The sequence below is a fragment of the Nycticebus coucang genome, chromosome 18, assembly GCF_027406575.1.
Source record: "Nycticebus coucang isolate mNycCou1 chromosome 18, mNycCou1.pri, whole genome shotgun sequence".
Lineage (NCBI taxonomy): Eukaryota > Metazoa > Chordata > Mammalia > Primates > Lorisidae > Nycticebus > Nycticebus coucang.
Genome location: NC_069797.1, coordinates 56,785,646 through 56,800,783, shown reverse-complemented (window position 1 = coordinate 56,800,783; position 15,138 = coordinate 56,785,646). Strand labels below are relative to the sequence as shown.

General features: G+C 38.1%; 2 protein-coding genes across 2 annotated transcripts; both read left to right on the top strand.

The window, feature by feature from the left end:
- Nucleotides 1–5,774: 5,774 nt before the first annotated feature.
- Nucleotides 5,775–6,194, top strand: LOC128571116 (keratin-associated protein 1-3-like). The gene has a single exon (XM_053570760.1). The coding sequence runs from the start codon at nucleotides 5,775–5,777 to the stop codon at nucleotides 6,192–6,194; it is 420 nt and encodes a 139-aa protein (XP_053426735.1).
- Nucleotides 6,195–13,285: 7,091 nt separating this feature from the next.
- On the top strand, nucleotides 13,286–13,780 carry LOC128571115 (keratin, high-sulfur matrix protein, B2D-like). The gene has a single exon (XM_053570759.1). The coding sequence runs from the start codon at nucleotides 13,286–13,288 to the stop codon at nucleotides 13,778–13,780; it is 495 nt and encodes a 164-aa protein (XP_053426734.1).
- Nucleotides 13,781–15,138: the final 1,358 nt, after the last annotated feature.

The window sequence follows — 15,138 nt, the reverse complement described above, 5'->3', positions numbered from 1 at the left end:
AACCCTCCCTCTAATAAGTATCCTGAGAAAATGGCCCCTCACCACTAACCAATGTAGAATCCCAACAAACTTCTGAATTTTGATAGCTATAGCCCAGCTTGCAACCTCTTGTCATACAACTACATAATTTTCCTAGGTCATAAATTCATTTACAACGGAAGATGAAAAATAACCAGTGAAATTCCTATGATGTGGAAAGGATTGTGTTATATTTCATTATAAATATCACTTGAAATATTTCAAGTTTATTGGAACTCAGATTTAATAAAATATTAATAAAATATTTTCATCTCTTCAATGATGAAGTTGTTATTGGAACTCTCTTTTCCTTGGAATTTATTAAGGATAATGGGGTACTGAGATTTTTCAAAATCTCAATTCAATATGGCGTGATTTTTCCTTATTTTTTTTTTTTTTTTTTTGCAGTTTTTGTCCAGGGCCAGGTTTGAACCCACCACCTCCCGTATATGAGGCCGGTGCCCTACTCCTTTGAGCCACAGATACCGCCCTATTTTTGTTCTTTTAATAATGATCTTTAAAAGTGTTTTTCCTTTGTTTTGCCATTCAAAGGTCCAATATTTTGTGGCCAAAATATATGATTAAAAGAACAAGACGGTATTTAGGAATTATTTCCCAAGGTGCTCATATGTGCAAGGTAGTGGGCTGGGTCTTCCCAAAGATCAACTTTACAAAACGGAATATCATGTAATTCAACTCCTTGAGTTATTGTCAAATCTATTCAATCATTTATATATAGACAGTTCTTTCAATCATCAAAGGTATACGGAGCATAATACAAAATGGGAATGACAATAAACACAAGATCATAATAGCTGAACTCTTATTATATAGATATGGTTTTTTCCATGGTTCCTGGCTTACAACTCCCATAGCCATTGTAATAATGTTGGGGTAGTTCAGGCCTCAGAAATACAATCTCTCCCTGACTTTCGGATGCCTTTCTATTATCTCCTTTTTCTCCCCAAGGTAGAAATTTTCCTCCGTCTTTTTGCCTTGAAACAGGCCATAAAGAAATTCTCTGACCTACTTGTCTGAGTGTAGGTCATCAGACTCCCACTTCAGGAGGTGTCTTGCCCCAGACCCTGGAGGAAGGAATGCTGCACAGAGGCCCAGTAAAATCAGGCCTTGCTGGGTTCTCCTGCTCTGTCTATTAGTATTAGATCAGACCTTTTTTGTTCAATCACATTTCTGCACAGTTGTCAGTCACGCCTATCCAAGGAAGTCTCTGTAAAAGGCCCGAGAAGACTGAGTTGAGAGAGCTCCCTACAGCTGAATGCATTCAGGTTCCTGGAGGGTGGTGCATCCAGGGAGGGTGTGGACGTGCTTAGCCCCTTCCTCCACACCCGGCCTACACATCTCCTTTTCTGTGTCCTTTGCAACATCCTTTGTAATAAACCAAAGAGAATTAAGTATTGTAATAAGAAAATGTGATGTATATGCATGATGGAATACTAGTCAGTCTTTAAAGAGAAGGAAATTCTGTCATATACTATAACATGGATAAACTCGGAAGACACCATGTTAAAGGAAATAAAATAAATTTTATTTTCTTCATTTACTTAGGGGAGGTAAGGAGGTAAGGTATGACACTCCTCTTTAGAAGAGGAGTGTCATACCTTAAATTTTTTGCAGTTTTTGTTTGTTTGTTTGTTGTTGGCCGGGACTGGGTTTGAACCCACCACCTCTGGCATATGAGGCCGGCACCCTACTTCTTTGAGCCATGGGCGCCTCCCAATCATACCTTAAATTTTTGCACTAAGCCTTGGTGCGTGCCACACCTTCTGGGGGCAAGACATGATTGCAAGAGGGACTTTACCTAACAAATGCAATCAGTGTAACCTGGCTTATTGTACCTTCAATGAATCCCCAACAATAAAAAAAATAATTAATTAATTAAAAAGAAAAAAAAATTTTGCACTGAAGAAGTTGAAAACAGAGGCAAAGTAGAAAAACACAGAAATGGAAATCTGATATGCAGCACCACGGTCACCAGTGCCTTTATTAATAATGTATTTAAAACCCTCAAATATCAGAGCTTTTTTGCCAGGTAAGATAAATCTTTATAGTATCAAAGATTCTGCTGAATGTAGATGTGAGTTAATAACTCCTACGTTTGTAACCATGACAAATCCACATATTTCAAGGAGCCAAGGTGGAAAAATAGCTAATCAAAGAAAACCGTGATGAAGCTTTGCTTAAAGAGAAGCAAGAAATTCACTAAGAAGCAAAGTTTTTAATTTGAATTTGATGTGGGATTTAAAAATACAGTAAAACTGGCTCAGCGCCTGTAGCTCAAGCAGCTAAGGCACCAGCCACATATACCAGAGCTGGTGGGTTCGAATCCAGCCTGGGCCTGCCAAATAATGACAACTACAACCAAAAAATAGCCGGGCATTATGGTGGGTGCCTATAGTCCCAGCTGCTTGGGAGGCTGAGGCAAGAGAATCGCTTAAGCCCAGGAGTTGGAGGTTGCTGTGAGCTGTGATGCCACAGTACTCTACCCAGGGCAATAGCTTGAGGCTCTGTCTCAAAAAAAAAAAAAAAATAGAGATCTAAAAATAGATCTGCCATTCAATCCTATAATTCCTCTACTAGGTATATACCCCAAAGACCAAAAATCACATCATAACAAAGATATTTGTACCAGAATGTTTATTGCAGCCCAATTCATAATTGCTAAGTCATGGAAAAAGCCCAAGTGCCCATCTATCCACGAATGGATTAATAAATTGTGGTATATGTACACCATGGAATATTATACAGCCTTAAAGGAAGATGGAGACTTTACCTCTTTCATGTTTACATGGGTGGAGCTGGAACATATTCTTCTTAGTAAAGTATCTCAAGAATGGAAGAAAAAGTATCCAATGTACTCAGCCCTACTATGAAACTAATTTATGGCTTTCATATGAATATAACCTAAGAATATGGGGAAGGGGGAGAGGGAGGGGAGGGAGGAGGTAGGATGGGCAGAGGGAGGGTGATTGGTGGGATTACACCTACAGTGCATCTTACAAGGGTACATGTGAAACTTAGTAAATGTAGAATATAAATGTCTCAACACAATAACTAAGAAAATGCCAGGAAGGCTATGTTAACCAGCATGATGAAAGTATGTCAAATGGTCTATAAAACCAGTATATGGTGCCCCATGATCGCATTAATGCAAACAGCTATGATTTAATAATAAAATAAAAAAATACAGTAAAACTTCCACCATTGACCACCTCCCTACACTGACCACCTTCTGAAGTTGACCTAATTTTCATAGACCAGACATGCACCACATGTACGTATGAGTACAGCAGGCCTAGTTCCTCATGTTGATCACCTGTGTATGGTGACCAGTTTGTTACGGTCCCTTGCATGGTCAACATACAGAGGTTCTACTGTATGTCATAATTCTGACTTGCAAGTAGTTACAATCTAAACTCAAAACTCGTTTCTGGAAAAGCAGAACTACTAACACTTGGGGTTCTGATTCAAAACCCAAGAGTAGCATTTTGATTTCTATTTCACTGCAATGCAGCCCACACTCACAGAGGCCAGGTCACCTTTCAATGTATGGAAACAAAACTTTCATCTTCACCTTCCTCAGTTGCCTAATGAAATCATGGAATCTTTCTAGCAAATTGGACTAGTCTCCCCTAACACCTACAATAAACCATTTGCCATAGATGCAAAATATATGGTGTACCACATACTTCAATGTTCATATATTAAAAGTATGATTTTTATATTGTTAAGAACATTGAAATCTATAGAATATCCTAAGACAAAACATTAGATTGAAGTTACAAGTCAGATAGGTTAACTTCTTTAGCACTTGAGATTTTGTTATATTATGTTAAAATAATGCTATTATAAATGTTAATATTATGCTATTAAGAAACAAAATATATAAATCTCAACAGTATTATTACTTCCCCTAAGCTCTGCCCTTCTTCCCTTCACTCTCAAAAGAATCTGTTAAAAACAGAGCAAGTTTTTACATCTTGCTTTCACCCTTTGATTTTCCTTAAACAACTATTTACATTACAAAACAGAGACACAGGCTTAGTCTGGGGTCATATGGTGTGGGTCCAAATTTCAGATTGACCATTTGTCAGTGAGACCGTGGGCAAGTTACTAAAGTCTGTCACTTAGTTTCTTCACATGGGTGATGGCAGCAACAGTGACACCTACCCCTTAGGACTTCTGTGAAAATTCAGTGAACTGACACATGTGAGTACTCAGACCCATTTAGGCACGTAACGTGTGCTCCAAATACGTTAATCCACACTAGTGAAGTGTTCCCTTTTCTCCACAGCCATGCCAACATCGGTAGTTTTGGGATTTTGTGATGTGGGCTACTCTTACTGGAGTTAGATGGTATCTCAGAGTGGTTTTGGTTTGCATTTCTCTGATGATTAAAGATGATGAGCATTTTTTTATGTGTCTGTAGACCATGCACCTGTCTTCTTCAGAAAAGCTTCTGTTCATGTCTTTTGCCCACAATGAAATGGGATCACTTGTTTTTTTCTTATTAATAACTTTGAGTTCTCTGTGGATTCTGGTTATTAGACCTTCATTGGAAATATAACTTGCAAAAATCCTCTCCCATTCTTAGGGCTATTTGCTTTACTTACTGTGTTCTTGGCAGTGCAGAAGCTTTTTAATTTGATCCAATCCCAGTAACACATAAAGTGTTCTCCCAGGCCAATTTTTTCAAGTGTTTCCCCTGCACTCTGTCCAAGAATTTTTATAGTTTCATGTCTTTAGTTTAAGTCCTTTAACCAGTCAGAGTCAATTTTTGTTAGAGGAGAAAAGTGTGAATCCAGTTTTAGTCTTCTACAGGTCGCGAGCCAATTCTCCCAGCACCATTTGTTAAATAGGGAATCTTTCCCCCAATTTATATTTTTGATAGGCTTATCAAAGATCAAATGACATAAGTGTCTGGGTTCACCTCTTGGTCTTCAATTCTGTTCCATACATCTACCTGTCTATTTTTGTGCCAATACCATGCTGTTTTGATCACTATCGATTTATAGTATAGTTTGAAGTCTGGAAGCATAATTCCTCCCAATTTGTTTTTATTTCTGAGTAATGTCTTGGCTATTTGAGTTTTTTTCTGTTTCCATATAAAACAAAGTACTAATTTTTCCAGGTCTTTAGAGTATAACAGAGGTGCTTTAATAGGGATTGCATTAAATCTGTAGATTGCTTTAGGCAGTATAGACATTTTAACAATGTTTATTCTTCCCAGCCATAAGCATGGTATGTTTTTCCATTTGTTAACATCTTCAGCTATTTCTTTTCTTAGAGTTTCATAGTTCTCTTTATAGAGATCTTTCAATTAAACTGTCTTGTGAGACCCCAGAGTCCAGTTGTAAAGGTCAACAGTGGTGATATTGACACTCCTCAAAGGTGAAGTATCAGTCAGTTAGTCTTTGCCACTAAAGAAATTTTAACAAATATGGGGGAGTTAGGGACTAGGTTCCCAATGAAAGCTAATGACTACCTGGGCATGGTAAAGAAGCCTAGTCAAAGATCAAATATAATCAACTTTGAAAGGCTTTCCGAATGTTAAACAAATAACTCAGGGGCAGGCCAATTATCAGTCAGGGGCCAAATTACTTAAACACAAGGAAGAAACTTTAGGAATTATGTAAATAGGAGCTGGCCAAGGCTTATAAAAGGCCCAATGTGGAAATCACCACCAAAAGTAAAAATCTTCTCCAAGCAACCCAACCCTCAAAGCAATTGTGGACACCATGGCCTGCTGCTCCACCAGTTTCTGTGGATTTCCCAGCTGCTCTACCAGCGGGACCTGTGGCTCCAGCTGCTGTGAGCCCAGCTGCTGCCAGTCAACCTGCTGCCAGCCAACCTGCCTCCAGACCAGCTGCTGCCAGCCAACCTGCCTCCAGACCAGCTGCTGCCAGACCAGCTCTTGTGGAACCAGCTTGGGCACTGGCTGTGGCCAGGAGAGTGGCTGTGGGGCTGTGAGCAGCCGCACCAGGTGGTGCCGCCCAGACTGCCGCGTGGAGGGCACCTGCGTGCCCCCCTGCTGCGTGGTGAGCTGCACACCCCCTACCTGCTGCCAGCTGCACCATGCCCAGGCCGCGTGCTGCCGCCCGTCTTACTGTGGACAGTCCTGCTGCCGCCCAGCCTGCTGCTGTGAGCCCACCTTTTAACCCTGTTAAAAGCCAGGTTGCTGATTTTCAACTTGAAGTTTCAACTGTCAACTTAATCCATGAACTAGTTATTTCTTCAAGCACTCCTGGACCACTAACAAAATCTTGAACTTTTATTTGACTTTAGTTATGGGGGTTACCAACTATTTTTAGTTCTCAGGCCTGTCTGATTCAACACTGGAAAGACCTTGATCTTCTCCCTGAGCATGCCAACATACAAATTTACAAAAGAAATGAAAAAACGATTTTACCAGGGGATTGACCCTCAGCACGCATTCAACCCTACACTCAGACTCAGTGCTTCCAAGGCCATGGAAGAATCATCAGCCTTCTCACATATATTCACCTCCTCTCTTCTACCACTCTGCAAATTGCACTTTCTATAAATGGGGCATCATATGCCAAAGTCTAATAAATTATATCTATTGGTGCAGAAAACATCTTTTCTTTTCATTGAGTGTATTCATGATGTATATTTCATAGAAAGTCATACAGAAGATTTTAATCTGTTTTAAATATCCCACACTGCTCTTCTGACATATAATAGAAATTTGGAAAAGTCCAGGAGAGGTTAATTCATTAAAAATATACAGAAAAGGCAATTCCTTGGGGCCTCAGAAATGGCACAGACTCTGTGGCCTATCCTGACCTCACACAGTGCTTTCACAACCAGAAAATTATAGAAGCCAAGATATTTTTCCTGTCTGTTAGAGGAATGATGTTCTGGACAATCTGCAAACAATGGAAATGTTTCCTAACAAATCACATAGTCTTGCAGGACATAGCAAGAGAAACAGAAGCTAGGGAAGCCTCTCTGAAAATGTGTGTTCTCAATTAGATGGAGTTTTTTACTCCAAACTCTTTTTTCCCCCCAGTTTCTATACAGGAAGTGAGCATAACGAAGGTTTTGCTTTATTTTCATAAATGACACATCTACTTAGGTTTAACATGTTCACTTGCATAAATATAAATGTGTGTTTATGTATAATAATACACATACGCAATAAAATTATATACATTTAAACACAAATACTAGGGAATGTTTCATAGGGTAGGTGGTTATGGACAAGGATCAGTATTAATTCAGGGTTTCTCAGAATTAGAACTAGGAAGTACAGAAGGTTTTTTTTTTAACTTAGGTATAAGTTACAATGCTTAATTCAAGGGCTAATGAAAATCTAGAAATTAGAAGGCATGCATAAAGGATAACATGTATGCAAAAGAGCAAAATATTGATTTCCCTGACGTATTATCTAGAAACCTCATTCAATCCAGAAAACACCCATGAATAACAGAAATGAAAAATGTTCTATCCCCTTGATTCTAACTACACACCAATCCCTTTAACTTGTCACTACCTAGACAGCTACTGCTGGGAGAAAATATAAAATGACAAGTGACATGTGTAAAATGCAAACTTGGCTTTTCATCATCACTATAGGTTGAGAACTATTCATCCCCTCTTTTATTCAGTAAGCATTTACTGAATCTCTACATGCAAAATGGTGTATATGGCACTTCACAGGATCCCAAAGTGAATTAGGCATGGTCAGATTACACTCTTAAGGAATGAATGATCTAGTAAATCAGTGTTAGCCCTGGAATGTGTATGAGAAATCCTCTCATGTTACAAATCAATAAACCAATATCCAGATGAATTAAGTGATTTTTCTGAGGTCACATCATCATTTCGTGGTAAAAACCTGTTTGAGAAGCCCATTTAGTTTGATTAACTTAATTCTCAGTTAAGAGCTTGGTCCCATACATCATGTGACCATCCCTAATTACCTAAAGCTGGATCCATTTAAAGTCCCTTTCAGCTTAAAATTTGATGATTGTAGGATACACCTATAAATTGTATAATATAAGTGAAATGGATAAATTCCTAGAAGTTATACACATTTGTTGTATACAAAAGCATGAGCTAAATATGATCAAGGCTTTGTGTAGTATCGAGAAGGGTATGATTGAATAAATTGTGGTATGATCAGGCTTTGGAATATTGTACAGCTATTAAAAGAATACTAATATATATATATGATACAGCAACAAATCATATAATCTAGATGAAATGGATAAACACACAACCTACAAACTTTATCATGAAGAAACGGAGAATCTTAACAGACCTGTAACTAACAGAGATTTGGAATCAGTAATCAAAAAGCCTCCTAGCAAAGAAAAGCTCAGAAGCAGATGGTTTCATTGGTGAATTATATCCAACATTTAAAGAAAAAATAACACCAATCCTCCTCAAACTCTTGGAGAAAATTAAGAGGGTAAAACACTTCCAAACACATTCTATGAGGCTGGCACTACCCTAATACCAAAGCCAGATAAAGCCATTGTAAGAAAACTACAGACCAATATTTCTAATGAATATTCATCATAAAAATCCTCAAAAAACACTAGCAAACAGAATTCAACAGCTCTTTTTTTTTTTTTTTTGAGACAGAATCTTACTTTGTTGCTCTCAGTAGAGTGTTGTAGTGTCACAGCTCACAGCAACCTCTAGCTCTTGGGCTTAGGTGATTCTCTTGCCTCAGCCTACCAAGTAGCTGGGACCACAGGGGCCCACAATGATGCCTGGCTTTTAAAAGGATTAAATGCTTCAACCAAGTGAGATTTTATCCTAGAATGCAAGGATGCAAGGATGGTTCAACATACAAAAATCAATCATTGTAATACACTGCACTAACAGAATAAAGAAAAAACTTATGGTCATCTCAGTGCAGAAAAAGCATTTGACAAAATGCAAAACCCTTTAATAATAAAAAGAAAAGCCTCAATAAACCAGACATAGAAGGAACTACCTCAACATAATAAAAGTCATATATGAAAAGCCCATAGCTAATATCATAATCAACAGTGAAAGACTGAAAATGTTTCCTCTAAGATGAGAAACAAAACAAATGTGCCCACTTTTACCCATTGTATTTATCATAGAACTAGAAGTCCTAGCCAAAGCAATTAGGCAAGAAAGAGAAATAAATAAATGAATTGAAAAGAAAAAACAGATCATATTTGTTCATACACATGACCTTTTATGTAGAAAACCCTAATGATTCCATGCCAAAAAAAAAACTATAAGAATTAACAAACGAATTTGATAAAATTGCAGGTATAATATCAATGCATAAGTCAGTCGCATTTCTATACATTATTATTTTTTAATTTCCTCTTACAATACCATCAAAAGTAATAAAATGTTTAGAAACAAATTTAATCAAGGACAGAAAAGACTTGCACAACAGAAACTACAAAGTACTGCTGAAATAAATTAAAGAAGATGGGTAGCACCTGCAGCTCAAGGAGTAGGGCGCCAACCCTCTATACCAGAGGTGGTGGGTTCAAACCCAGCCCCAGCCAAAAACTGCAAAACAAATAAAATAAAGTAGGGTGGTGCCTGTGGCTCAAGGAGTAGGGCTCTGGTCCCATATGCCAGAGGTGGCGGGTTCAAACCTAGCCCCAGCCAAAAAATAAATAAATAAATAAAATAAAGTAAATTAATTAATTAAAGAAGATGAAAATGAATGGGAAGATATATCAGGTTCATGGGTTGGGAAACTTAATATGTTAAGACGTCAATACTAACCAAAGAATCTATAGATTTAATTTACTCCCTATCAAAATCCCAATGGTGCTTTTTGCAGAAATAGGAAAATTCATCCTAAAATTTATGTAGAATCAAAAGGGGTTCCAAATAGCCAAAATTATCTTGAAAAAAAAAGAGCCGAGTGGGTTTTACACTTCCCAATTTCAAAATTCATTACAATGCCACAATAATCATAACAGTTTTGATGATTGCAAAATTTGATGATTTTAGGATACACCTATAAATTGTGTAATATAAGTGAAATGGATAAATTCCTAGAAATTATACACATTCGTTGTGTACCAACGCATAAACAAAAGCAAAGTGTGGAACTGACATAAAGAGAGACATATATAGATCAATGGAATAGAATGGAGAGCTCAGAAATAAGCCCTCACATATATGGTCACAAATTATAATATTTTCTCCTTCATTCATTCATTTAAATTGACAAATTATATATATTTATTGTGTACAACACTTTGTATTGTGTACAACAAATGTATTGTGTACAATACATTTGAAATATGTATTACTTTTTGCAATAGCTAACTACCTATATGCATTGACATTAACTCACATACTTTTTTTTGAGGTGAGAACACAAAATATTCTCTGAGTAATTCTCAATAATACCGTACATTGTCATTAATTATAGTCGCCACATTGTACAGAAGATATCTTGAAATTATTCCTCCTGTGTATGTGAAGTTTTATATCCTTTGACCAATATCTACTCACATCTCTCCCCACCCCATCCCATTAACCACCATGCTACTTCTTCTTCTTCAAGCTCAGCTTTTTTAGATCTTACTTGTAAGTGAGATTGTGCAGTGTTCATATTTTTCTGTCTGACTTATTTCAGTTAGCATAATGTCCTCAAGGTTCACCTATGTTGCTCCAAATTCCAGGGTTTTCTTCTTTTAATGGCTAATAACATTTGTGTGTGTGTATTGCATTTTCTTTCACCATTCACTCAATGATGAACACTCAGATTTTTTTCCATATCTTGGCTATTGAGACTAATACCACAATGAACATGGAAGTGCAGATATCTATTCAGAATACTGATTTAGTTTCCCTCAGGTATATACACAGAAGTAGGATTTCTGTATTATATGGTAGTTCTCTTTTTAATGTTTTGAAGAAACTTCATATTGTTTTTTATAATGGTTGTACTAATTTACATTTTTACCAATAGTGTACCAGGATTCCCTTTTCCCCTTATCCTCCCCAACATTTGTTATTTTTTGCCTTTTCAAAAATAACCATTCTAACAGATATGAGATGATATCTCATTATGGCTTCAATTTGCATTCTTGGATGTTTAGTGATTTTGAGCATTTTTCATACAGCTGTTGGCCATTTGTATGTCTTCTCTTGAGAAAAGTCTATTTAGATCTTTTGCACATTTTTAAGTTGGGTTACTTGTTTTCTTACTATGGGTTTGGAATTGTTTGAGTTTCTTATATGATTTGGGTATTAACTCCTTATTAGACATACAATTTGCAAATACTTCCCCCCTTTCTGTATATTGTCTCTTCACTTCGTTGGTTGTTTTTATTGGCTCTGCAGAAGCTTCTTTGTTTGTCATAATCTCATTTGTCTATTTAGCTCCTTTTGCCAGTGCTTTTGAGTTCACACCTAACCAATCTTTGCCCAGATAAATGTCACAGACCTTTTCTTCTCTAGTTTCATCAATTTGGGGTTTCATGGTCCAGCCTTTAACCCATTTTTTGTTGATTTTTCAACATGGTATGAGATAAAGGTCTTATTTCATTCTTCTTCATGTGAATATGGTCAAATGATTTTCAACAAAGGTGACAAAACCAGTTAAGATAGATATAATATAAATGGTTTAAATAGCTGACACAAATTTTATGTTGTTATATTTTACTACAATTAAAAATTTTTTAATTGTAAATATATGCAGGAGACCCAAACCTTACTAAAATAGTCTGGTTATACTTGCAGAAGCAGGGGTAGAGATATCAAAGAATGTGCACCAAGCTGTTAATATTGATTGTGTCCTGAGTGCCTGTTTTGGAAGGGATGTGTGTGTGTGTGTGTAGGAGGAAAGCTATTAATTTTTCTTTATATGCCTCTGTGCTGTTTGATCTGTTACAATGTGTATTCATTACTAGTATATACTTTTTCTTTTTTGTCTTTTATTTTTTATTTTTTTAATTTCAGGTTGATATGAGGGTACAAATGTTTAGGTTACATTATTTTCATTTCTAAGGTAAAGTTCAAGTTGTAGCTGAACCCTTCATCCAGGGGGCATGCTGAACACCCTCACGTAGTGCACAGTAGGTGAGATGATAGCTAGTCGTCCTCCCTCCTCCACGCTCCCCTTGCCCTCACTTCCCCACCCCCTCACTAGACTATACTTGGGTTTTGCTTTCATGCGGGCTTGCAGTTGTTTATCTATTGGTTTCATATTAGTATCAAGTACATTGGATACTTGCTTTTCCATTCTTGTGAAACTCTACTGAGAAGAATGTGTTTCAACTCCCTGCAGGTAAACACAAAAGATGTTAAGTCTCCATCTTTTGTTATGGCTGAATAGTATATGGCATGTACTCCATGATATACATACACCACAGCTTGCTAATCCATTCATGTGTTCAGGGGCACTTGGGTTGCTTCCACATTTTGGCAATTGTGAATTGAGCTGCAATAAACATTCTAGTGCAAATGTCCTTGTGGTAAAATGACTTTTTTTTTCTTCTGGGTAGATACCTACTAATGGGATTGTGGGAGCAAATGGAAGGTTCACTTTTAGTTCTTTGAGAATTCTCCATATTTTTTTCCATAGAGGCTATATTAATTTGCAATCCCATATATTTTTAATTTAATAGAGTCAGTAAACAACCTGTGAGCAAAAATCTAATAAAGATTTCTTGGTAATATGTGTATTGATGACAGCAAAAATATTAGTCAAAGCTCTAACTTGCACAAGCTAATCATAGAAAGGCTTACTTGGTTTGAATGTCAATAAATCAAGTTATGTTTTGATGACACTAATATTAGTGTTTCCAAGTATGGGCAAATTGTTTCTAAACTTATGATCATGATGGAGTGATCACTTAGGAAGAAAGTCAGTTTAGATAAATTATGCATAAGGTTATCAAAGGACAAATATGACAAAGGAAGCCAGGGCAACACTTAGCTCAAGTCCAGTCTGTCATGTGACTTGCATAAAGAAGCATTGCTGTGATTGGCTTCCAGGATGAGCCCTCACTTAGTCCCAAAGGTAAAAAGGAACATGATGAGACTTAATTGAACAATAGTCAGATCAGGTTATTAAAATGCTATTTTTAATTTTTTAAACAACTCAGATATTAGCCAGTCTGAGACAGACTTTGCAATTGACATCAAAGAAAGATGTTAGGTAAATATGCAGCTCTAAGGAACATATAAAAGGACAGGAAAATGCAGCCAAAACGCAGAAACTTCTCTTAACAGTACAATTCTCAACCCAACTCCTGACACCATGGCCTGCTGCTCCACCAGTTTCTGCGGATTTCCCAGCTGCTCCACCAGTGGGACCTGTGGCTCCAGCTGCTGTGAGCCCAGCTGCTGCCAGCCAACCTGCTTCCAGACCAGCTGCTGCCAGCCAACCTGCCTCCAGACCAGCTGCTGTCAGCCAACCTGCCTCCAGACCAGCTGCTGTCAGCCAACCTGCCTCCAGACCAGCTGCTGCCAGCCAACCTGCTGCCAGACCTGCTCTTGTGGAACCAGTTGTGGCTTTGGCTGTGGCCAGGATGGTGGCTGTGGAGCTGTGAGCAGCCGCACCAGGTGGTGCCGCCCAGACTGCCGCGTGGAGGGCACCTGCGTGCCCCCCTGCTGCGTGGTGAGCTGCACACCCCCTACCTGCTGCCAGCTGCACCATGCCCAGGCCGCGTGCTGCCGCCCGTCCTACTGTGGACAGTCCTGCTGCCGCCCAGCCTGCTGCTGCGAGCCCACCTGCTGTGAGCCCACTCGGTAAAAGCCAGGGTTGCCTATTACTTAAGAAATGAAAGAAGAAGCCCAGCAAAGCTGCCCTGATCTCTGAAGAATGTTCAGTTTTACCTGGAAGCTAAGTATTACAATGCGGCTAAACCGCTCAGCGATCATGAAGCTCTCTAGTCAGGACCTCGATGGATATGCTGAGTTAGCTCACTGAAACATGCATGAATCAGTGTTCTGGCTATCCCGCCCTGCAGAGCAGGGGACCAGGATGGGGTCATTCTTCCTTTCAGTGACTCTCTGCACCCCACCCTATCTCTTGATCCCCATACATCTCTGACCTGCTTTCAGCTTTAACCTCCCCTGTTGATTGCGAATAAAATGTTTTCATGTGCAAAATAAACTGACTTATGTCCTCCTTCTACCTTTAAGCATGTCCTCCTATAGATGGAATCCATGAACATAAAGAAAGATGAAATACAAATTAAAATGCTCAATCCATTCATTAATAAAATCTCCATGAATTAAATAAGCTTTATAATTATTCTTACACAGTAGAACCCCTATAAATTGACCACCCAAGGGGCTGTAACAAATTGGTCAACATACAGCGGTGCTTAACATAAGGAACTGGGCCTACTATACTGATACGTACGTGTGGTGCATGTCCGGTTTATGAACATTAGGTCAACTTTAGGAGGTGGTCCATGTACAACAGTGGTTCTCAACCTTCCTAATGCCATGATGTATTTTCATTGTTACACAGGGGTCTTGACCCACAGGTTGAGAACTGCTGATGTAGAGTGTGGTCAACTATGAAGATTCTACTGCACTTACCTGCTCTCATCTATTACGATTAGCCATTTTTACCTAAAACTTTCAGGCTGATCAAAGCTACGGATACCAACTAGATGTACCTATACCATTTTTAGTCTCCTTTCATTTAACATACTGGATGTTCTTCACTCACACCCAACATCTAAAGAAGTTGTATTACCTAAAATAGATTTTTAAATGTCTACCAAATACTATCTATTTTCCAAAAGCATTTAGATTTGATTCCTATACCTTAGCCTATCACATTCTTCCCACTCATCCCCAAATTGTTCTCTAAGCCTCAACTCCCAATATTTGCCTCATTTACTGTATAACATGTATCTCTGGCCTCAAGGACAGGAGGACAAATAGCTCTAGAGAGCAACCATTGAGTTCCACCATCAGATGCATGAAACAAAATATACACAAAACAAAATTTGAAACACCGTATTACATTTTGCACTTTGCAAACCCAAGTTGAAAGATGGTCTTTTAAGAAGTTAACACAAACCTAGAACAACAAAAAAATATAGCTTTTACCACTCAATTTTTAAATTCCTCATTAAGCATTTAAGTGTAATA